We start from the raw sequence: 22,018 nt of genomic DNA, 5'->3' as shown, positions 1-22,018 counted from the left end.
GATTTGATAGTAGTTTCTTGGATATGACACCAAAGTCATCAACATTAAAAAGAAAAAAATAAACAAATTGGACTTCATGAAAATTAAAGGCATTCAATTTCACATCAAAAGACACTATTGGCCAAGCATGGTGGTTCACTCCTGTAGTCCCAGCACTTTTGGAGGCTGAGGTGGAAGGATCACTTGAGCCCAGGAGTTCAAGACCAGCCTAGGCAACATCGTAAAACCCTGCCTCCATTCTTTCTAGAAAAAAATTTTTTAAAAACCACACTATCAGGCCAGGCACTGTGGATCATGTCTGTAATCCCAGCATTTCGGGAGGCTGACACAAGAGGATTGCTGGAGGCCAGGAGTTCAAGACCAGTTTGGACAACATAGCAAGACCCCATCTCTACAAGTTTTTTTTAAAAAAAGGTAGCTGAGCATGGTGGTGCCTGTCTGTAGTCCTAGCTACTCAGGAGGCTGAGGTAGGAGAACTGCTTGAGCCCAGGAGTTTGAGGTTACAGTGAGCTATGATTGCACTACTGCACTCTAGCCTGGGTGACAGAGCAAGACCCTATCTCTTAAAAAAAAAAAAAAGACACAACGACAGAATAAAAAGGCAATCCACAGAATGGGAGAAAATATTTGCAAATCATATATCTGACAAGAGATTAATAGAATTATAGAGAACTCCTAAAACTCAATGAGAAAAAAAGTTCAAAAATGGGCAAGGGGCCGGGCACTGTGGCTTAGGCCTGTAATCCCAGCACTTTGGGAGGCTGAGGCAGGCGGATCACCTGAGGTTAGGAGTTCAAGACCAGCCTGGCCAACATGGTGAAAGCACGTCTCTACTAAAAATATAAAAATTAGCCAGGTGTGGTGGCATGCACCTGTAATCCTAGCTACCTGGGAGACTGAGGCTAAATTGTTTGAACTGGGAGGCGGAGGTTGCAGTGAGCCAAGATTACGCCACTGCACTCCAGCCAGAGTAAGAGTGAGACTGTTACAAAAAAAAAAAAAAAAAAAGGCAAGGACTTGAATAGACATACCAATGGCCAAAAAGCACATAAAAAGATGCTCAGCATCACTGACCATTAGGGAAATACAAGTCAAAACCACAGTGAGATACCACCTCACACCCATTAGGATGGCTAGTATTAAAAAAAAAAAAAAAGTGTGGTAAGGATGTAGAAAAATCGGAACCTTGGCTGGGTGCGGTAGCTCACATATGTAATCCCAGCATTTTGGGAGGCCAAGGCGGGCAGATCACCTGAGGTGAGGAGTTCGAGATCAGCCTGGCCAACATGGCAAAACCCCATCTTTACTAAAAATGCAAAAAACAAAACAAAAAAAAAATTAGCTGGGCACGGTAGCACACGCCTGTAGTCCCAGCTTGGCAGGCTGAGGCAGGAGAATCGCTTGAACCCGGGAGGTGGTGACTGCAGTGAGCCAAGATCATGCCACTGCACTCCAGCCTGGGTGACAGAGTCAGACTCCGACTCCAAAAAAAAAAAAAAAAAGAAAGAAAGAAAAGTTGGAATCCTTGTGCACTACTGGGAAAATATAACGTTACAGCAGCCATGGAAAGCCGTATGGTACTTCCTAAAAAAATTAAAAATAGAGTCCTCATATGATCTAGCAGTTCCACTTCTGGGTGTACATCTAAAAGAAAGCATAGTCTTGAAGAGATATTTGTACTCCCGTGTTCATAGCAGCATTATTCACAATAGTAAAACGTGAAGGTAACCCAAGCATCCATCAAAAGATGGATAAGGAAAATGTGGCATATATATAATGGAACATTAATTCAGCCATGAAAAGAACATTTGATACATGCTATAACATGGATGAACCTTGAGGATTATGCTCAGTGAAATAAGCCAGTTACAAAAAGACAAACACTATGATTCCAATTCTGTGAGGTACTTAAGAATAGTTAAAATCACAGAAAAGGTAGAATGGTGGTTGCCAGGGGTTGGGGGAAGAGGGGAACAGGGAATTACGGTTTAATGGGTAGAGTTCAGTTTTGCAATGAAGAGTTCTGGAGATGGACGGATGGTGGTGATGTCCGATGGTATGAATGTCAATACCACTGAGCCATACAGTTAGAAATAATGAAGATAGTAAAGTTTATGTGTGCCTTACCACAATTTTTTTTTTTTTTTTGAATGGGAGTTTCGCTCTTCTTGCCCGGGCTGGAGTGCAGTGGTGCGATCTTGGCTCACTACAACCTCCACCTCCCGGATTCATGCGATTCTCCTTCCTCAGCCTCCCGAGTAGCTGGGATTACAGGCATGTGCCACCACACCTGGCTAATTTTGTATTTTTAGTAAAGATGGGGTTTCACCATGTTGATCAGGCTGGTCTTGAACTCCTGATGTCAGATGATCAACCCGCCTAGGCCTCCCAAAGTGCTAGGATTATAGGCATGAGCCACGGTGCCTGGCCACCACAATTTTTTTTTTTTTTTTTTTTTTTTTGAGACGGAGTCTCGCTCTGTCGCCCGGGCTGGAGTGCAGTGGCGTGATCTCAGCTCACTGCAAGTTCCGCCTCCCGGGTTCACGCCATTCTCCTACCTCAGCCTCCCGAGTAGCTGGGACTACAGGCGCCCGCCACCTCGCCCGGCTAGCTTTTTGTATTTTTTTAGTAGAGACGGGGTTTCACCGTGTTAGCCAGGATGGTCTTGATCTCCTGACCTCGTGATCCGCCCGTCTCGGCCTCCCAAAGTGCTGGGATTACAGGCTTGAGCCACCGCGCCCGGCCCACAATTTTTAAAAAAGGGAAAAAAGTGAACCACACGCTAGGAAGACAACCTAACTTCTTATTCCAATGAAATGTTTCCCTGGTTTACCTGCAGTAAGGTGGTTAAAAAAAAAAATCCTTTCTGAGGTTGTGATCCAAGCCACTGGGGAAAATGGCTCTATTCATACACTGGGCCTGTACTGTGACAGGCTGAATTGTGTCCCCTACAGTTCCTATGTTGAAGTCCTACCCATACGACCCTCCCACTCCCCCCAACCCCATACCTCAGAATGTGACTGTATTTGGAGGTATTTGGACGTAGCATTGTTAAGGAGATAATTAAGTTATAATGAGGTCATTAGGTGGGCCCTATTCCAGTATAACTAGTATCTATAAAAAATTAGGACACAGACTGTGGGACAACCATGTGAGGGAAAAGGTGGCCATCTGCAAGCTAAGGAGAAAGGCTCAGAAAACAAGCCTGCTGGTACCTTGATCTTAGGAGTTCTAGCCCCCAGAATTGTGAGAAAATAAATTTCTGTTATTTAAGCCACCCAGTCTATGGTACTTTGTAATGGCAGCCTGAGCAGACTAATACATTCACCATTCTAGACTACGCACTTGAGATAGAGTCCGCTGCCCCTGCCAGGCCTCACATCCTCGAGGACCACGGCATCTTTATTGACTAGTATGTCCCTGGCCTGCTCCACACTCTTCTACCTCCCCCTAACCCCAGCTGAACACACAAAGGTGTGTTTCTTTCCCATCAGGAAGGCCCTGCTTCTCTGCTCACCTTTCCAGCTGGCAACTTCCTTTCCCACCACTCCTCTGTTACTTTGACTCCTGTTGGTGGTATTTTCACTATACCCTCGGGATCTGTTTACACATTTTTTTTTCCCCATTTGAGGGCAGCGGTTGATGTCTGTCATCTTCTTCCCATTACCTGGTGAAGGGCAGCATCTGTCACCCCCATCCATCTCAGGTGAATTACCTTTTTTTTTTTTTTTTTGAGACGGAGTCTCACTCTGTCCCCCAGGCTGGGGTGCAGTTGCATGATCTCGGCTCACTGCAAGCTCCACCTCCCAGGTTCACACCATTCTCCTGCCTCGGCCTCCCGAGTAGCCGGGACTACAGGCGCGTGCCACCATGCCCGGCTAATTTTTTTGTATTTTCAGTAGAGATGGGGTTTCACTCTGTTAGTCAGGATGGTCTCAATCTCCTGACCTCGTGTTGCGATCCACCCGCCTTGGCCTCCCAAAGTGCTGGGATTACAGGCGTGAGTCACTGAGCCCAGCCTGGTGAATTAATTTTAATTCTGGCTGGGTGTGGTGGCTGACACCTATAATCCCAGGGCTTTGGGAGGCCAAGGGAGGCAGATCACTTGAGGTCAGGAGTTCGAGACCAGCCTGGCCAACATGGCAAAATTCTGTCTCCTAAAAATACAAAAATTAGCCACCCGTGGTGGCGCACACTTGTAATCTCAGATATTTGGGAGGCTGATGCAGTAGAATCGCTTGAACCAGAGAGACAGAGTTTGTAGTGAGCCGAGATTGTGTCACTGCACTCCAGTCTGGGCAACAGAGTGAGATTGTCTCAAAAAAAATAAATAAAAAATTAAAAAAAAATTCTAACACAAGACAAAGGAGCATTTTGATTCAACCAGTATTTATTAACAGCATGCCTGATTCTGCGGAAAGCAGACTTGAACCCTGGTCATTCCTACTCTCAGGGGCAGCATGTTAAGGATAGCAGCCTGCAAGTCTATTTCTTTAACTCCACTTGTGTGTACACCTTGGTGACGTCACTGTACTTGCCTTCAGGGGGCTGGTAGTTAGGGATCGGTGGTGTGTAACATGGCCCTTCCCTCTCAAAGGGGAACAGGTTGGGATCCCGCTTGATGGCCTCAGCATGGAGCTTCGGGGACTCGAGTCGCAGTTCCTCAAGAGCTTCCTGCTGGGCTTCTAGCATGGCCCTGATGGTGTCCCTCTCCATCTTATGCTCTTGCTGCTTGTACAAGGACCACTTCTTCAGAAGCAGAGCTCTCCTCTCAGTCTCCTCAAAGGTGAGCTCCACCTGAGGCCGCTGTCTGCAAAGAAGCTAAGGGTTACCAGCCTCGCTGGCATGGAAGTCTGTGACTGCAACTGACGCAAGTATTCCCATTGCCAGACACAGACAGGACTTAGGAGATAAAACAAGTTTGGGACAAATTAAGAAATGGAATGTTGAATGTGGCTGCAGCTGCAACTGATGCTGGGAACCAAGGTCATTTGCTTTCTGTCAGAAGAACAGATGGTCTGAGGAGATTGGTAGGACTTCCTCTGCCCAGGCAAATACTCCCTTGGATGAGAGGTGACTTTAACACCCGCCCCTTTATAGATGGTGCACACTGCTTACAAAATGGCAGCAGGAACTGTTAACCCTGCGCACAGTAGAATCCCAACAAATACCAACTAAAGGTATCTGCATGATAAAACAAGAGACCAAGTGTTTTCTTTTTTTTTTTTTTTTGAGACAGAGTCTGGCTCTGTCCCCCAGGCTGGAGTGCAGTGGCCGGATCTCAGCTCACTGTAAGCTCCGCCTCCTGGGTTTACGCCATTCTCCTGCCTCAGCCTCCCGAATAGCTGGGACTACAGGCGTCCGCCATCTCGCCCGGCTAGTTTTTTGTATTTTTTTAGTAGAGACGGGGTTTCACCGTGTTAGCCAGGATGGTCTCGATCTCCTGACCTCGTGATCCGCCCGTCTCGGCCTCCCAAAGTGCTGGGATTACAGGCGTGAGCCACCGCGCCCGGCCGAGACCAAGTGTTTTCTACTGTTAGGATGAAGCGAGGGCTTCAGACTCCAGGCCCAAAGGATCAGACACAGCCAAGACTCCTCATGCATGACAGCAAAAACATGAACTCCAGAGCAGTGCTTAAGCATCTGGATTATTAGATATCTTAAGTTCTTTCCCACCCAGAGCCATTCAAGAGTACCACCCAAGGATGCTTTCTCCTGCTCCCAAAAGAAGCAAGGACTCGTTAGGGCCAAGTCAGCTCAAGCCTACTGACCAATTACTATCACAGGTGTGAACTACACACACCACTACCTGAAGTTGATAGAACTCCTTTGTGCTGAGGACTTCATCCCTAGAGAAGGATCCTTACCTTGCTTTATCCAAGAACTTTAGAGGGGTAATAAAATCTTCAATAGGAATTAGCTCTTGACTAGCCTTTTCCAGTTTTCGGATCCTTCTTTTCAAGCGCTCCTTTGCTGCTTGGTCTTTTTTAGGATCTACCTTCTTCTTCTTTCGAAGAGGTTCTGATCTAATAGATAAAGCAAATATTAAACATTTTCCTCTTCAGTCTCATGAACCTACGGAGAGACAAAATGGTAAGTACCCCAAATTGACCTCTCCACGGGGGGAAGGGGCTGTGCATAACTGACTCGTGAGCTCAGCGTGGTGAGGAGGTACTCCACCCCAGAGTACTTGTGAGAACTGTGTGGGTGCCATCAATTACAAGAAACAGTACAAAAGCAGCTGGGCGCAGTGGCTCACGCCTGTAATCCCAGCACTTTGGGAGGCAAAGGTGGGCAGATTGCCCAAGGTCAGGAGTTCGAGACCAGCCTAGCCAAAATGGCGAAACCCTGTCCCTACTAAAAATACAAAAATGAGCCAGGTGTGGTGGTGCGCACCTATAATCCCAGCTTCTCAGGAAGCTGAGGCAGGAGAATCACTTGAGCCTGGGAGGCAGAGGTTGCAGTGGGACGAGATTGTGCCCCTGCACTCCAGCTTGGGTAACAGAGCGAGACTCTGTCTCAAAAAAAAAAGTACAAAAGCAACAAGGGGCATCAGAGTATAAAATCAGGGGAAGTGTTCCTCTTTACTGCTGGGATTCAGGTGTGCCTTGGGATTACATTCAAAAGTAAAAATACCAAACTGTTGGATTAGGAGCTCATTACTATTAAAATTGATTTGTGGGCCAGGTGTGGGCTGGCCTGTAATCCCAGCACTTTGGGAGGCTGAGGTGGGTGGATCACCTGAGGTCAGGAGTTCGAGACCAGCCTGACCAACATGGTAAAACCCCATCTCTACTAGAAATACAAAAATTAGCCGGGCGTGGTGATTGGCACCTGTAATCCCAGCTAGTTGGGAGGCTGAGGCAGGAGAATGGCATTGAACCCAGGAGGCGGAGGTTACAGTGATCCAAGGTCACACCACTGCAGTGATCACAAGGTCACACCAGCCTGGGTGACACAGACTCCATCTCAAAAAAAAAAAAAAAAAAGGAAGAATCAAATCCTTTACCATCAAGATTGACTGAATCAAGATTGACTAGAAAGAGTCAAGAGTGCCAGATGGAAATACCTTTAATACTTGCATCTTCCCCACACTCTCCAGGGCCTCAGAATGGGCAGGGAAGAGGAAGGCTCATGGAGAAAGAGAAACTTAAGCTGTGTCCTTTAAAACACACAAGAGGCCGGGCGCGGTGGCTCAAGCCTGTAATCCCAGCACTTTGGGAGGCCGAGATGGGTGGATCACGAGGTCAGGAGATCGAGACCATCCTGGCTAACACGGTGAAACCCCGTCTCTACTAAAAATACAAAAAACTAGCCGGGCGAGGTGGCAGGCGCCTGTAGTCCCAGCTACTCGGGAGGCTGAGGCAGGAGAATGGCGTGAACCCGGGAGGCGGAGCTTGCAGTGAGCTGAGATCCGGCCACTGTACTCCAGCCTGGGCGGCAGAGCAAGACTCCGTCTCAAAAAAAAAAAAAAAAAAAAAAAAATAAAACACACAAGAATCCCTTCCAGGAGAATACTTATTTAAACTGCTTAAATTTTAAAAATTACAAACAGCAACCTATGGTATGGAAAATGTTGGAAAGCCAGAACTGAGAAACTTTGTAGGCTGTTAATTTTGCAAACCACACATCCAGCAGTCTAGCTTTGTTCTCTACACATCGAATGACACCTATACCCCCAGAAGTCAGGCCCGCGGTTGAGTTTTACCTCATGGGAATGAGTTCCCAGAAAGACAACAATGATGCTCGCTGGTGAGTATTTCTAATCTGCCTCTGCCAAGTTCCCAGAAGCCTGAAAGACACAAGAGTATGTATAAATACTGATTCTCGAGACCAGGCGCGGTGGCAAACGTCTGTAATCCCGGCACTTTGGGAGGCCGAGGCGGGTGGATGGCGAGGTCCGGAGTTCAAGACCAGCCTGGCCAACGTGGTGAAACCCCGTCTCTACCAAAAATACAAAAATCAGTCGGGCGTGGTGGCGGGCGCCTGTAATCCCAGCTACTCGGGAGGCCGGGGCAGAACTGCTTGAACCTGGGAGGCAGAGGTTGCAGTGAGCCGAAATCGCGCCACTGCACTCCAGCCTAGGCGACAGTGAGAAACTCTTGTCTCAAATATCTCATTCTCTCCCACTTCACAGGAAAATAAAAAATTACAATGCTCCCGAACCCGGGGCACTTGTAACTACTTGATGTGACAGCAAGGTCAACGTGAGAGATTTTTCAAAATCTTTCGTTCACACCACAGAGGACTTGGGCAGGACCCCTGCTCGCCAGGGTGCTCAGATTTTCACGCATAAGAGTCATGATCAGATATGGCTCATCCCTGAGATATTCGTGGACTGGGAAGCGAGCAGGGAGCACAGGCGAGTCCCGGCGGACAGGCGCAAAGACCCCGCAGGCGCCCTGGGCACTCCGCTACCCGGTCGGCGTCCACACTCACCCGCTCGTCGGGCGCAGGGTTAGCGAGACACCTCGCAGCACGTAGGCCGTCATGGCTACCCTCGCCGCTTCCGGGCGTGCGCCCCTCCGCAGTCCGACCCGCGGTGCCCCCTGCTGAGGTCCGCCAGACCAGCCGCCCAGCTCTCAGGCGTTCCGGCAGCAGGAGCTGGGACGCGCTTGTCCCCGCCCCCGACGCAGCCCCGCCTCGGGCGTCCGCTGCGCACGCAAGAGCGCCTAGCGTTTCACGCGGCTGAGGGTCCTCCCTTCCGTCCCCGCCCTGGGCTGCGAGTGCGCCTCTGCAGCGGGCCCTGCCCCGCCAGCCAGGCCCTAGCCGGTTGGTCGGTCTGCGCCCTCGCGCGGGCCTCGACCCTGCAGTGCAACCGGAGCGGCCGAGGGGCGTCCCTCTGCTCCTCCGAGTCCAAATGTTCACGTCTAGGCAAACGGCCCCGATCTTCCAATAAACACGTCCGCCCCTGCCTCCCCGACCAGGGTTGGCTCGTTCCCCTCATTCGTTCGAGTCCGAAGCCAGGGTCACATTCCGGCGCCGGCGCGGAGCCTGGCGCTCGCAAGATGCCCAATAGCGCGTGTTGATGAATGACGGAAGCTAGTTAATAAGTCGGACTCAGACTGGCGAGGCAGAGCTGGTGACGGGCGGTCCACGCCACCTGGGCCCCGCCTGCCTCTGCGACCGGCCCGGGTTGCAACTCTAGGCCCCGCTCGCTGTCCGCCGTCCAGGCGAACCGCCCCTTCTGGGGCGCCCGCGCCCGGGCCCGACCCGAAGCCCCTGCCAGCCGAGGAGCCGGGGCGGCCCAGTCCGCGTGGGGAGCGGTTTCCCGCCGGGGCGATTTGGCAGGTGCGCGCCGTGACTTCCGGCGTTGCCCGGGAGCCGCCTGAGGAGGAGCGGCGCAGGGGATGCGGCTGTGGTGGCGGCGGCGGCGGCCGAGCGCGGGGGGCGGCTGTGGCGGCGGAGGGGGGCGCGGGCCGGCGATGGCGCGGCGGCCCTGAGGGCGCGGGGCGGGCGGCGGCCGGAGGGCGGGCGGCGCGGGAGGAAGCGGCGGCGGTGGCTCCATGGCCCGGGCGCGCTGAGGGACCCGGCTCTCGCCTCAGCCCGGCGGCGGCGGCGGCCGAACAATGAAGCTCCTGAAGCCGACCTGGGTCAACCACAATGGTGAGTGCGCGCAGGGGTCCCGGGAGGCCGAGCCCGCAGTCGGGTCGGGGTCTGGTGTCGAGTCGGGGCGCGCGCAAGTCCTGCCTGCCTCGCCCCTGACGCCCGGTACCCGGTGCCCAAGCCAAGAAGCCGGCGGGAGCGGACTTTGCCCTCAGCGCGGGGAGGCCGGTGAGCCCCAGCACGTGCTCCGGGTTGACCGCAGCGAAGGCCATCTTCGCCCCTGGCCCTTGCTCTGAGTCTTCCGCTGCCCACCTGTAGTCCCTGGAGGGGCCCCAGCCTGGCTCCCAGGAGCGGGCCTTGGTGCCGGCCAGTGCCTTCCACTGGTCTGCATCGCCCGGGAAGTACTCAGACAGTCCTGAAGGTGAAACCGGGACGAAATCCCCCTTGTGGCCTTTCAATGGCAGGGTGAAGATCTGAAATCTGCAAGAGGGACTGTTACTGCCCCTCTGGATCTGGTGACAGTGACCCCAGTTGGGGAATTGTGGTCCCTGAATAGGAGGGCTTGGGGGCCCAGGGTCCCCGCCGAAGGATCCACGATTAATGCTGAGCTGGGACGTCAGGGTGAACTAGAGTTGGGCACAGGTGTGTTCTAGGAGAGGGGCTTCCTTAGCTCTGTGGCGGTGGCCTCTAAGCACACCCTTGGGGAACAGACTCATCCGCCCCGTATCTTGACCCTGATACAGAGAGGCTAGTGGTAATCAGTTTCGTCATAGTTCTGCCTTGTTGGCAGAACTGCTGCAAGAGTTGGTGTTTGCTCCCCAGGGAGATGAAAAAAAGCGCACCCCCCTCCCCCACCCCACTCTGCTGACAGCACTGTAGCACAGAAATCAACCCAGGGAGACTCCTGCAGCCCAGGGCCTGATTCTGGCCTGTCTCTGACTCTTGACAGGCAAGAGTCACCCTGATCAGGTCACCCTGATGCTGTCTTGTTCCTCATTTCTACTTTGCAATGCTACTAGAGGGTGCTACCGTTTTCTTTAAGAGCGAGAAGAATAGATACTTTAACATGTGGCTTTTTCGTTTTGAATTTGGTCCCAGAATGCGCTCTACTACCACAACTGAACTGAACTGATAATGTCTGTGTTCTCCTGCTACCTCTCTCCCTTTCCATCTTATGTGATGTCTTTCCCATTTTTCAGGGACTAGGTGAGGTCACGTGTTTCTTTTGAAACGGTTCATCCTGAGTTACCCCGGTAGATGTGCCGTATCACTGTCTGTGTGTTTTGCCTTGCATGGAAGGTGTTGGGGGTACTTTCCATATGCCCCCAGGGTAGGGACTGCCTCAATCCCTTCTGTATGCCCTGCTGCATTGAGCAACCTCTTCCACATGATGGGTATGTGATAAATATTGGCTAAAACAGGTCAGAAAGGTGAGGTTTTCATAATTTATCAAGATGAAGTTAGGTTTACAGTGCATGAAAGCAGAAGTCTTGAGTTTCAGTTTCATTTCTCCTCTTGATCTCCAAGAGCGTTTCCTGATGTGTACTGTGCAGATCTTTCCCTGGAGAACTGGACAAATGTTGTAATTATGAATTATGATGCTTGTGATTAGGAAAGGAAAAATGTTATTATGAACTAGTTTACTGTGTAAAGGTCTGATGGAATTTTTATGTTAAAATGCTTTACCTAAATCAGTTTGTGTGAATAGCCTACCCTTCTCCAGCCTCTCCTCTACTGTCAGGTAACTTGTTCCTTTTTGATAAGCTCCTTTGTAGGCCAATAGCTTTATTTATGTAAACATAAGTAAGTCAACATGCTTAAGTGATGAACTAGGTACAAATGAATAAGAGACTACACTCAGATCAGCAGCCAAGTGCATCAGCCTGGCGGAGCAAGCACAACAGTGGCCCTTGTTGCTGAGGGCCTCTCTACAGCCCTAGAACAGAGCATGATAATATCTGTTCTAACCACTTCACAGTATGCTCGTGATACTCAGTTGGGAGCGTAGATACAAAAACGCTCCCCAAACTGTAAAGTGCTTTAGAAATCTGAGATAATAAGTAATAATAAAAAGAGGTTGGGCATGGTGGCTCACACCTGTAATCCCAGCACTTTGGGAAGCTGAGGTGGGTGGATCAAGAGGTCAAGAGATTGAGACCATCCTGGCCAATATGGTGAAACCCCATCTCTACTAAAAATACGAAAATTAGCTGAGTGTGGTGGCGCGCACCTGTAGTCCCAGCTACTCGGGAGGCTAGGCAGAAGAATTGCTTGAACCCGAGAGGTAGAGATTGCAGTAAGCCGAGATTGCGCCACTGCACTGCAGCCTGGCAGAGCAAGACTCCATCTCAAAGGAAAAAAAAAAGATATGACGACTCTGGCAGGATGGGATTTAATTTCTTTTAAACTTGTTCTTTGTCAAATTTCCTTTCTTTTAAAATTTCATGGAATGTTCAGAAGGACTGTCAGAGGTAAATTACCACTGCCCTGGAAGAAATGATGCTGGTCTGAATCACTGCTGAGCAGGCCTTTAAAGACTATAGGAGTATTGGTGGCTGCTGGGAGCAGGGGCTGCTCAGCCAATAGCCTAAGGGGTGGTTAGTGGCCAATAAAATTGTGCTTGCTTTTGGAAAGCACATCATTGCACTTTCTGGCCTCCTCGTTCTGTATTCATGTCTCCTGTCTCGTGAAGCACGAACATAACTTTTTTTTTTTTTTTTAATAGAAATGGGATCTTGCACTGTTGCCCAGACTCAAATGCCTGGGCTCAAGGGATCTTCCTGTCTCAGCATCCTGAGTAGCTGGGACTACAGGCGTGAGCCACTGCACCCAGCATGAACATAGTTTTTCTGTTTTTCGAGAGTCTGAAGGGGGAAGTAGCAGAGAGCTCAACATTTTTCTCTGGTGTGGCAGGGAATCCATTCAAAGTAGAGAGGGCAGCTATGACAGGGAAAGAAGTATTTGTTGAAGTGTAGGTGTGCTATGGTCTTCATTTTCTTGGCTGATAATAGAGAAACCTCTAAGGGAGGGTTTCCCAACTTCAGCAGGTTGACGTTTTGGGCCATAAGATTGTGTGATTGTCATCTATGTTATGGAATGTTTCTAGTATCCTTGGCCTCTACCCACCAGGTGCCACTAGCACTTCACAACCACCACCTAGTTGTATCAACCAAAAATATTTCCAGTCATTGCCAATGTCCATTGGTAGCCAGAATCACCCCCAGTTGAGAAGCACTTGTCTAAGGTTATCAATAAGTTAATCTTGAAGTTGTCACATTGCAGTGAAATGAGCCTTGAATGTAGAATCAGACTGGGTTCAAAACTGCATCATTTACTAGCTATAAATTTTTGGACTTATAACTCTACTTCTGGGCCTTGGTAAAATAAAACTTACCTCTTCCATTTTATCCTGTGACCAAATATAAAAGATTGTTAAATTGAGATATATAATAATAGCTATCATTTATATAGAAATTATGTGTGTCAGGTATTGTTCATACATACACATTTTACTTTGTGTTCTTGGATATAGTATTCTCTATATATTTTATTTTAGAATTGACCGAAATAAGCTTCATTTCGAAGTTAGATTAAGGTCAGAAAGTGAAAACAACTAGGTTTCTGGTTTTAAAACTTGTAGAAATTTGGAGTTTGTATGTTTAGAAAATCTCACTGAGATTCATGACTCTTCCCAACTCTGGGCCTTTGCTCCTGAGTTTTTTCTGGAATTCATGCTTGGGCAGACAGCTCTCGTGCTCAGCTCTTTGGTGAAGCCCATTCTAACCAAGAGGGCCAGGACTGAAAGAACTCTTGTCCACCTTTGGCCTCTGGTTCACACTGTGATGGCAGTGTTATGAAAAGGGATTTGGGAAATTTTCAAGAATAGGATAATTTCCCAGTGATCACATGACCTTATGGTGTGTGTTTTCTCCTGTCCTGCGACTGGATTATTTTTACCCCTACCTTGTGTCATTCTGAAAAGGATTTGAAGCTGTCCTACTGAGACCTCAGCATGAAAATTAAATAATTCAGCTTGAAGGGAAAATGTAGGCAGAATCGTATAATGATAAAGTCAGGAGTGGGTGGGTAAGATCCAGCCTGCTGCCGGAGGGCACTGCAGACCTATGTCTGATAATTGTCAGGGAAAGGATCCTAATGGTGAGGTTATATGATTGCAGTGGTTGAGAGATAAACTTGGCAGTTGCTCTAAATCAGTGATTCTACAAGGCAATGTCTAGAGACATTTGTGGTTGTCACAACAGGGTTGGGCAGGGTAAGTGTTGCTGGCATCAAGTGGGTAGAGGAGAAATCTACTGTTAAACATCCTGTAGCATGCAGGACAGCCCACACATGGAGAATTGTCTAGCCCCAAATATCAATAGTGCTAAGGGTGAGAAACCCTGCTCTGAATAAGTTATTTGCCTTTTGGTGTATTTGTCTTATAGTTACGACTAGACTGTAAGTTTCTTGAGGACAAGAATTTTGTCTTCTGTTTTTGGAATCAGATATCCTGCTCTGGAGTCTCTGTGGCCTGCTGCTTACTAAATATGTGACAAAAAGTTTTTCCATCTCTTTTCCTAATCTGTTCATGAAGTCAATAATTGTTGCCCCACCTGCTCCATATGATAGCTCAGAAAATGCAGATTCTCTCAGCAATTTCTCTCCTGACTTATGCCTGAAGACAGTAGGCTGATTTAGGAAAATAACCAGAGTACATCTGAAGAGTCAGAAGAAAACTGGGTGAGATTTTGCTGTGGATTTTTCACTAATTTATGCAACAAACATTGAACCTAGAAGGTAAGAGTTCTGGGGGGTCCAGGGGTAAATAAGGCTCTCTCTGAATGGAAAGCTGTGTGGAAGATAGATGAGAGATTGACATACAAACCGTATTCTAGAATGCAGGGCAGGGGAAACAGGAGCTAGAGGAATAAGCATGATAGCCCAAGGAGGAAGGGCACTTTTCCAGCAGAGTCGGGTTTGTGGATGTGTCCTTGGACTGAACCTTGACGTGACTAGAATTGTGATGGCAGAGAAGGTGCTACAGCACATGAGACCATCAGGAGAAAAGGCCCAGAGGGTGAAAGCATTTAGGAAAAGACATAGAACATGTTAGGAGGGAGGCTAAACAGGGCAAGAGGGAGAATGGGGCTGGGAGGCAGAGCCTTGCCAGCAGCTTGAACTTCCTTCTTGGGGTTAGGGGAGGAGAGCATTGAGGCTTCTGAGGAAGCTGGATAAAACACCCAACCTGTGTCTTAGGAAGGCCCTGAAGGAGTTAGGAGTTTCCAGCCTTGGTGAGATGCTCAGGGAGACAGGGAGGTCACAGGTGATGGAGGTGAGAAATAGAGAGGCGCTAAAGACAGGGTAAAGGTAGAATTAATGGGACTTGGCCGTATAGGCAGGTGACTGTAGATTTGGGCCACTCTGAGTTTACTTATTTATTTATTTTATTTATTTATTTTGAGACAGAGTCTAGCTCTGTCACCCAGGCTGGAGTGCAGTGGCATGATCTCGGCTCACTGCAACTTCCGCCTCCCGGGTTCGAGTGTTTCTCCTATCTCAGCCTCCCGAGTAGCTGGGATTACAGGCACATGCCACCACGCCTGGCTAATTTTTGTATTTTTAGTATTTGGTATTTAGTATTTTTGTATTTTTAATACATATTTTTGCCATGTTGGTCTGGCTGGTCTCGAACTCCTGACCTCAGGTGATCCACCCGCCTTGGCCTCCCAAAGTACTAGTATTACAGGTGTGAGCTACCGCGCCCAGCCACTCTCTGAATTTTTTTCTTTAATACGCTGGAGAAAGAGTATGGATGAAGGCTAGGAAATGGGATTTTCTTAAACATTTGTTTTACTCTAAGAAGTGGTTGAAAAGCTATTTTCATTTCATGAGCAGAATCATAGTTACACAGCTGGGAGGGACTTCTGGGGAGGTTCTGGCCTTGACCACTGAAGCCAAGTAGGAGACCTGCTGCCACTGTGCTGATCTTGGGTCCTACTGGTGACCAGGAAGAGGATGCTCTGTGTCTGGCTTGACCCCTCCCTTTCCCCAGAGGTTGCCAGCATGTTCTGTTCATCCAGGGTGTTTGCCTAGGGACTGCAGAGGTATCTAGCACATGAACCAGAGGTATGGAATGGGCCCTGGGGACCAAAAATTTATGCAAAGTACATTTTATCATCCTGCCAGAGTCAGCAACAACACCTGGAAGTGAGTGGGATTGTGAACAGTGTGCATATTGTCAAACAGCACAAAAGGAGTGTTGCAAATATTGTAGGATTGCCTGCCTTGTTCCTTGTTAGCAGAACCCCAATTTTTTTGGTCTGCCTTCTGCAGGCCAAGCTGCTGATAGCCCTAAGCTGGTGTGTGGGTAAGTGCCAAAGATTTGTTGAGGAACAGCTATGTAATGCCATTTCGGCCCTTGAGACTAGGAGGGGACGTCTGCTGGAACCTCCTAGGGAATTAGATAAGAGGAGATGCTTGAAAGACCAGTCTCTTCTGCTGGACTTTACTAGGTCTGTGTGTAAAAGCCAGCTTTTGACCATGAGGATGGGGCCAACACTGATTACAGGAGAGGAAGACAGAGGGACATGTCTCTTTAAGTTGCTAAATTAATGCACCCTGAAGCTGACCTATCTCAGGACTTGTTATATATGATAGAGGATTACCCTTGAAATTCTCTATGACTTGCAGCAGTACAGTTTGCAGATGGAAACAGGCTGAGTGAGATGAGGTGACCCCCCGCCCCCAAGATTCCTCTAGAAGTGATGGAGATGTGTTGAGAGTCACACTTAGACTCCAACCCAAGCCTAGACTTACTCTTTCTAATTTGCTAAGCACTGGCCTCTGTGCTGAGACTGGCCACTCTGTCCTGGAGAACTTCAAGCCCATTTCCTCCTCAGAAGGACAGCTTTCAGAAACCATGTGGTACAACATGGGACCAGGAGTCTGGTCCCTGGAGCTTGTCCTCTGACTGCTTCTGTAGCCATTCTGAGTGCCTTGGGGCTTCTAACCTGGTAGGTTTCTCCTGAAGTGTGCTTGGTGAGCCTTCTCTGGCATTTGGTTTTCAAGAGTTCTCTGGTTGTGGGGTATAGAGAATGTTTTCAGTGAGAAGCCCAAGGGAGAGGTCTGTGCCCCAGCCTTGGACTTTGGGTCTTCCCCATTGGCCTGATTGGTCCAACTAGGTCATGTGCCCTCTCTTGCGTCAGTCATCGTTGCCTACTGGCTTACATAAGGGACACAGTGGATATCTGAATAAAAATGGAGTTGTATTAGATACCTCCCCGGGGGAACATACGCTCCTGGAAAACAGACTTTGTCTTTGCTCATGCCCTTTTCCCAGGGCCAGGAATGGTACTTGGTATACACCATAGTAGTCACTCAGTAAATGTTGAAGGAGTGCTGAGTGCTGGAAGTTGGTGATGGAAAGTGACTAATGGATGGGCAGCTAACAGTGTCTGTTGTCCTTGGCTGGTAGAGTTGATGTACTGCACATAAACTTCTTGTTCATCCTGGCTGGCTCTTTCTGGTGGAATCTGCTGGCAATTCCAATGATGAGGGGAAACACTCTGCCCAAGCCTTACCCAAGGAGTTCATTTACATGATTCTGTCTTCTGGAGCTTTCCATTTTAGGAAAGGAAGTGGATGAAACAGATAGCAAATGGTTTTAAAACACTCCTGGCAAAAAGAAAACCCATTTAGATTAACATTTGTTGCTCCTCAAAGCATTATCTGCCTCGATGCATTAAAAAACCTAGGGTAGGCCAATTCCCTGGGAGGCTACCCTGGCAAAAACCGTTGTGGTGACGACCAGACAGAAGGGACAGGTCCAGGGATAGACCTACATTGGAGCAAACTCCAGGTCTGCTTCATTCTCTAACAGAAGGTCTCACATAGAAAAGACACTTGATAAATTCACTACTGTTTTAAGAACTGAAAATGTATGTGCATGTGTGCGTGTGTGTGTGCGTGTGTGTGTGTGCGCGTGTGTGTGTGTGTGTTTTCAGCTCTTAAAACAGCAGTGAACCAAGCAACATGCCAGGCTCTTGAGGAGCAGCCTGTTATGCATCCTGGCCAGTGAGACTGAGATGGGATCTGCTGGGGGTTTCCTGTGTAAGTGGAAAAGAGATGTGGGAGGGGAGCTTCCTGGTAAGACACAGCGGAATCACAAACAAGATCCTGTGAATTGGAGAAACAGCAGACTTAGAGATGAGGAATGATGAGGCAGAGGCCGGGGATAGACAGGTTTAAATGGGATGCTTTGGCAAAGCCTGAGTGAAAAGGTAGCATTTGAGCAAGGACCTTGTTGCACGAGTCAAATTCTGAGCTGGAGATTTTTGCATGCAGGATTATTGGGGAGGGCTCTTGGAATCCACACCAATGAAGGAGGGAGGGAAGCAGGACCAGACAGAGGGAGAAGGCAAGCTGTGATGTAAGCACAGAGAAAGCCACAGCCAGCCCTGCTGGGAGTTCTGGCGCTGGGGAAGCCCTTTAGAGTTGTCCTGGATTGGGGTGGGGGACCCAGGCCCTTTACTCCTGTGTCCACAGCCTGGATATAGGCTGTTTTGGGAAGGATACCTGACCTTGCCAAAGGAGTTCTTCCACTGAGGGCAGGTCTGACCTGGAGAAAGACTATGCAGGGAGCTGTTGGGGCTGCCAACACTCCACAGATAGCTGTGGGAATGTGCTTTAGTCCCTGGAGGGTAGGGACCTGGGCATGATACCACAGCATTCACTGCAGGCCTGATGGAGATGAGGAAGGTGCCATCTGAGGGAAGACCATTCCAGGCAGAAAGAAAAGCTGGAACTTACCTGGAGGGTTTGAGCAGTAGCATGGATGTCATCGTGGTTGGAGCAAGGCAACAGCTGTGAGAGAGGAGGCCAGAGAGAGAATACCAGACTGACTGGGAGAGCCTAGTAGGCTACTAGAAGGCCTTGATTCTCCCTGCAAGGGGAGTAGAGGATGACTGTGATCTGACGTGGGTTTTAGAGATCTTTCTGACTGCTACATGGAGACTAGATTCGTTGTGGGGGACCGGGGGAGAGAGGAGCCAGGAGACCAGTTATAACGCTAACTACTGGTAGTAATCCAAGCAAGAGATGGTCTGGATCAGGATGGTGATGGCTGTGATGGAGAGAAATGGTTGGAGCTGGTGGGGGAGACTGTTTGTGTGTGTATGTGTATGTAATACATTACATGTATATATGTGTTTATATGTGTGTTTTATATATATTATATGTAATGTATATAACATTTTATATGTATTTTTATATATATATATTAAAAAAACACATTCTTTTCAGGTATAATTTACATAATAAAATGTCCAGACCTTAAATGTATAATGTGTTGAATTTTGACAAATTAATGTACTTTGTAACCTGTTCTCTGATAAAGATAAGGAACATTTGCATCTCTCCAGAAAGTCTGAGTTATGGGTATGTTGGGAAGGTAGTATCAAATATGGGGTATGAGATAAAAGAGAACAGGCCAGGCACGGTGGCTCACACCTGTAATCCCAGCACTTTGAGAGGCTGAGGCAGGCAGATCACTTGAGGTCAGGAGTTCGAGACCAGCCTGGCCAACATGGCAAAAACCCGTCTCTACTGAAAATACAAAAATTAGCCAGGTGTGGTGGTGTGTACCTGTAGTCCCAGCAACTCGGGAGGCTGAGGCAGGAGAATTGCTTGAAACCTGGAGCGGGAGGTTGCAGTGAGCCGAGGTCACATCACTGCACTCCAGCCTGGGTGACGGAGCAAGACTCCATCTCATACACACATGCACACATACCCAAAAGAGATAAGAGAGAACAGAAGGATGAGTTCCAGTCTAAGGGCAGAGTTGCTGCCTACTGAGCTCAGTAAGACTGTGAAAGAAGTTAGGAAAAATTAGAAAATGCACAAAGGAAAACACATTGTTAAAACTTTTAATGTGGTCTTTCAGACCATTTGGAAAAAAACAACTGGGTGATTTTGTGATTTTAGAAGACACATTATACAACTGTCTGAATTTTTTTAAGACTTTAGCCAAATCCCCATCAGTCACCGTAGCAAATCCAGTGTCTTTGGTGTATAGCCTCCCTTACAGACCTTGCATTGTACAGATAACTGGCATAGCTAAAATGTTACTGTGCTTTTTTTTTTTTTTTTAATTGAGACGGAGTTTTGCTCTTGTTGCCCAGGCTGGAGTGCCATGGTGCGACCTCAGCTCACTGCAATCTCTGCCTCCAGGGTTTGAACAATTCTCCTGCCTCAGCCTTCCGATTGGCTGGGATTACAGGCACGAGCCACCACGCCCAACTGATTTTTTGTATTTTTTAGTAGAAACAGAGTTTCACCATGTTGGCCAGGCTGGTCTTGAACTCCTCCTGACCTCAGGTGATCCACCTGCCTTGGCCTCCCAAAGTGCTGGGATTACAGGCGTGAGCCACTGCGCCCAGCCTGCTGTGCATTTTTCACTTAAATAGTATTGTAGGTTTGTTGTCTTCTTAATTGTGGTTGTTGTTGAGCTGGCAGATTTTTCCCCTGTGGAAATGTAGCTTTTAATTTTCTAGTGGAAGTAGGTGGAAGGGACTAGATTTATAGGAGTACATTTTGCAGATAACTTTTTGTTGTTAAATTTAAGGGATATAAGTGCAGTTTTGTTACATGGATGTGTTGCTTAGTGGTGAAGTCTGGGCTTTTAGTGCAACCATGATATACATTGTACCCTTGCAGATAACTTTTTTTTAAGAGACAAGGTCTTTGTCGCTCAGGATGGAGTGCAGTGGCATGACCTTAGTTCACGGCAGCCTTGAGCTCCTGGGCTCGAGTAGCCCTCCTGTGCAGATAGTTTTTGGGGAATACCTCTGTTCCGCAAAATGAGAGGGGAAAGAAGTATAAAGAAACAGAAATGCCTTTTACCAAAACTTTTTTTTTCTCTTTTTTTTTTTTTTTTTTGTTTTTGAGACAGTTTCTTTTTGTTGCCCATGTTGGAGTGCAGTGACGTGGTCACGGCTCACTGCAGCCTCAACCTCCTGGGCTCAATAGATCCTCCCGCCTCAACCTCCTGAGTAGCTGGGACTACAGGCTTGCACCACCACTCCTGGGTAATTTTTGTGTTTTGTTTTGAATTTGTTTGTTTTGTTTTGAATAGATGGGGTTCACCATCTCTACAAATTCTCTCGAATTCCTCAGAGCAAGTGATCTGCCTGCCTTGGCCTCCCAAAGTGCTGGGATTACAGGAGTGAGCCACTGTGCCCAGTCTCAAAACTTTGTTGATCATATGTTGGCAGATGCTTCAGGAGAAGTGATAAAGGTCTTCTACATGATATACCTGTGACATTTTTCCACTTTAGTTTGTGGTGTGCGCGCGCGCGCGCACACACACACACACACACACACACACACACAATGGTTGTATGGTGCAACAGCTTCCTTCCTGTGCTGTTTTCAGTCTCATAGGCATCTGACACCTATGAGATATCATTGTGTTGTGCTTACTAAAGAAGATAGGGATAAGTTTTTGTGGTCGAAAGTGGTAGAGATAACAGCAGCAGGTAACTCTGTGAACCAGCCAAGGGTGTGCTTCCCACCTGCAGGCAGTTGGTGAAATCTGAGTCCCTACAGCAGGAGATCAGGAGCCTGCCTTCCAAAGATTGTTACACAGGTGATACTGAAGGTGTGTTTGAATGCAGTGCTTCTGTCGTGAGCTTTCTGTAGCCATTCAACAGCAACAAGTATTTATTGTTGTGCCTGTTATGTGCCAAGCCACAGCTCTGGGTCCTGAGGATGATTTAGTGAATGAAACAGACAAAACAGCCGATCTACTTACTGGAGTTTACATTCTAGTGGGCAGAGTAGACAGATACAATAAAGGAAATTAGTATGTAAGAAATTCCCGAGGAAACAAGTAGATCAGGACTAAGGGGATTTGTTGTGCCATGTTGGGGAAGTAATCCTTTAAATCAGAGTTGTTAGGGTAGACCTCAGTGTGAGGGTGACATTGAGCAAAGACCTGAAGGAGGCAAGGAAGAGTCAGTACAAGGCCCAAGATAGGAGTGCACCTGGTACAGTCCAAGAAAAGAGTAGGACCAGTGATTTTGGGGGTTAGTAGGAGATGAGGTCAGAAAAGTTGTGGGGGTGGGGTGGCTATTGTGCAAGGATTGTTGGCCTCTCCTCTCAAGGTCTGGCCTTAACTGTGTTGGGGCAGACAGTGGGTAGAGAAGGTTTGGTGGAAAGATCAGACCGTTATAGAGAAGATCACGGTGGCCGGGCGCGGTGGCTCAAGCCTGTAATCCCAGCACTTTGGGAGGCCGAGACGGGCGGATCACAAGGTCAGGAGATCGAGACCATCCTGGCTAACACGGCGAAACCCCGTCTCTACTAAAAACACAAAAAATTAGCCGGGCGAGGTGGCGGCGCCTGTAGTCCCAGCTACTCGGGAGGCTGAGGCAGGAGAATGGCGGGAACCCGGGAGGCGGAGCTTGCAGTGAGC

General features: G+C 48.4%; 2 protein-coding genes across 4 annotated transcripts in view; one reads left to right on the top strand and one right to left on the bottom strand.

The window, feature by feature from the left end:
* Nucleotides 1–4,372: 4,372 nt before the first annotated feature.
* MRPL40 (mitochondrial ribosomal protein L40) lies at nucleotides 4,373–9,268 on the bottom strand. 2 transcript variants are annotated; one of them, XM_025398204.1, is made up of 4 exons: nucleotides 8,186–9,268; nucleotides 7,709–7,792; nucleotides 5,868–6,026; nucleotides 4,373–4,810 (listed from the first exon to the last, which is right to left on the bottom strand). In XM_025398204.1, exons 2-4 carry the CDS (start codon nucleotides 7,711–7,713, stop codon nucleotides 4,486–4,488), a joined length of 489 nt encoding a protein of 162 aa, XP_025253989.1. In that variant the 5' UTR covers nucleotides 7,714–7,792; nucleotides 8,186–9,268; the 3' UTR covers nucleotides 4,373–4,485. The 2 variants fall into 2 exon arrangements, with proteins under 2 accessions (XP_025253989.1, XP_025253988.1); XM_025398203.1 differs by having other exon boundaries at nucleotides 8,440–9,268.
* A 24-nt stretch (nucleotides 9,269–9,292) lies between these two features.
* Nucleotides 9,293–22,018, top strand: part of LOC112632532 (protein HIRA) — a 221,497-nt gene continuing 208,771 nt past the window's right edge. For both annotated transcript variants that reach the window (XM_025398195.1, XM_025398194.1), the window contains exon 1: nucleotides 9,293–9,606. In XM_025398195.1, coding sequence (XP_025253980.1) covers nucleotides 9,570–9,606 — 37 coding nt within the window. In that variant the 5' untranslated portion in view covers nucleotides 9,293–9,569. The remainder of the gene's footprint in view (nucleotides 9,607–22,018) is intronic.

The sequence above is a fragment of the Theropithecus gelada genome, chromosome 10 (genome assembly GCF_003255815.1).
Source record: "Theropithecus gelada isolate Dixy chromosome 10, Tgel_1.0, whole genome shotgun sequence".
Classification (NCBI taxonomy): domain Eukaryota; kingdom Metazoa; phylum Chordata; class Mammalia; order Primates; family Cercopithecidae; genus Theropithecus; species Theropithecus gelada.
Note: the sequence above shows the minus strand (reverse complement) of the source record. Positions and strands in the feature narration are given on the sequence as shown.

Coding starts and splice junctions, on each gene's coding strand:
- MRPL40 (XM_025398203.1), bottom strand. CDS start 8,492: ATGACGGCCTACGTGCTGCGAGGTGTCTCGCTAACCCTGCGCCCGACG. Junction 7,793..8,439: donor ACCCTGCGCCCGACGAGCGG/GTGAGTGTGGAC, acceptor TGTGTCTTTCAG/GCTTCTGGGAACTTGGCAGA. Junction 4,811..5,867: donor AAGTTCTTGGATAAAGCAAG/GTAAGGATCCTT, acceptor GCTTCTTTGCAG/ACAGCGGCCTCAGGTGGAGC.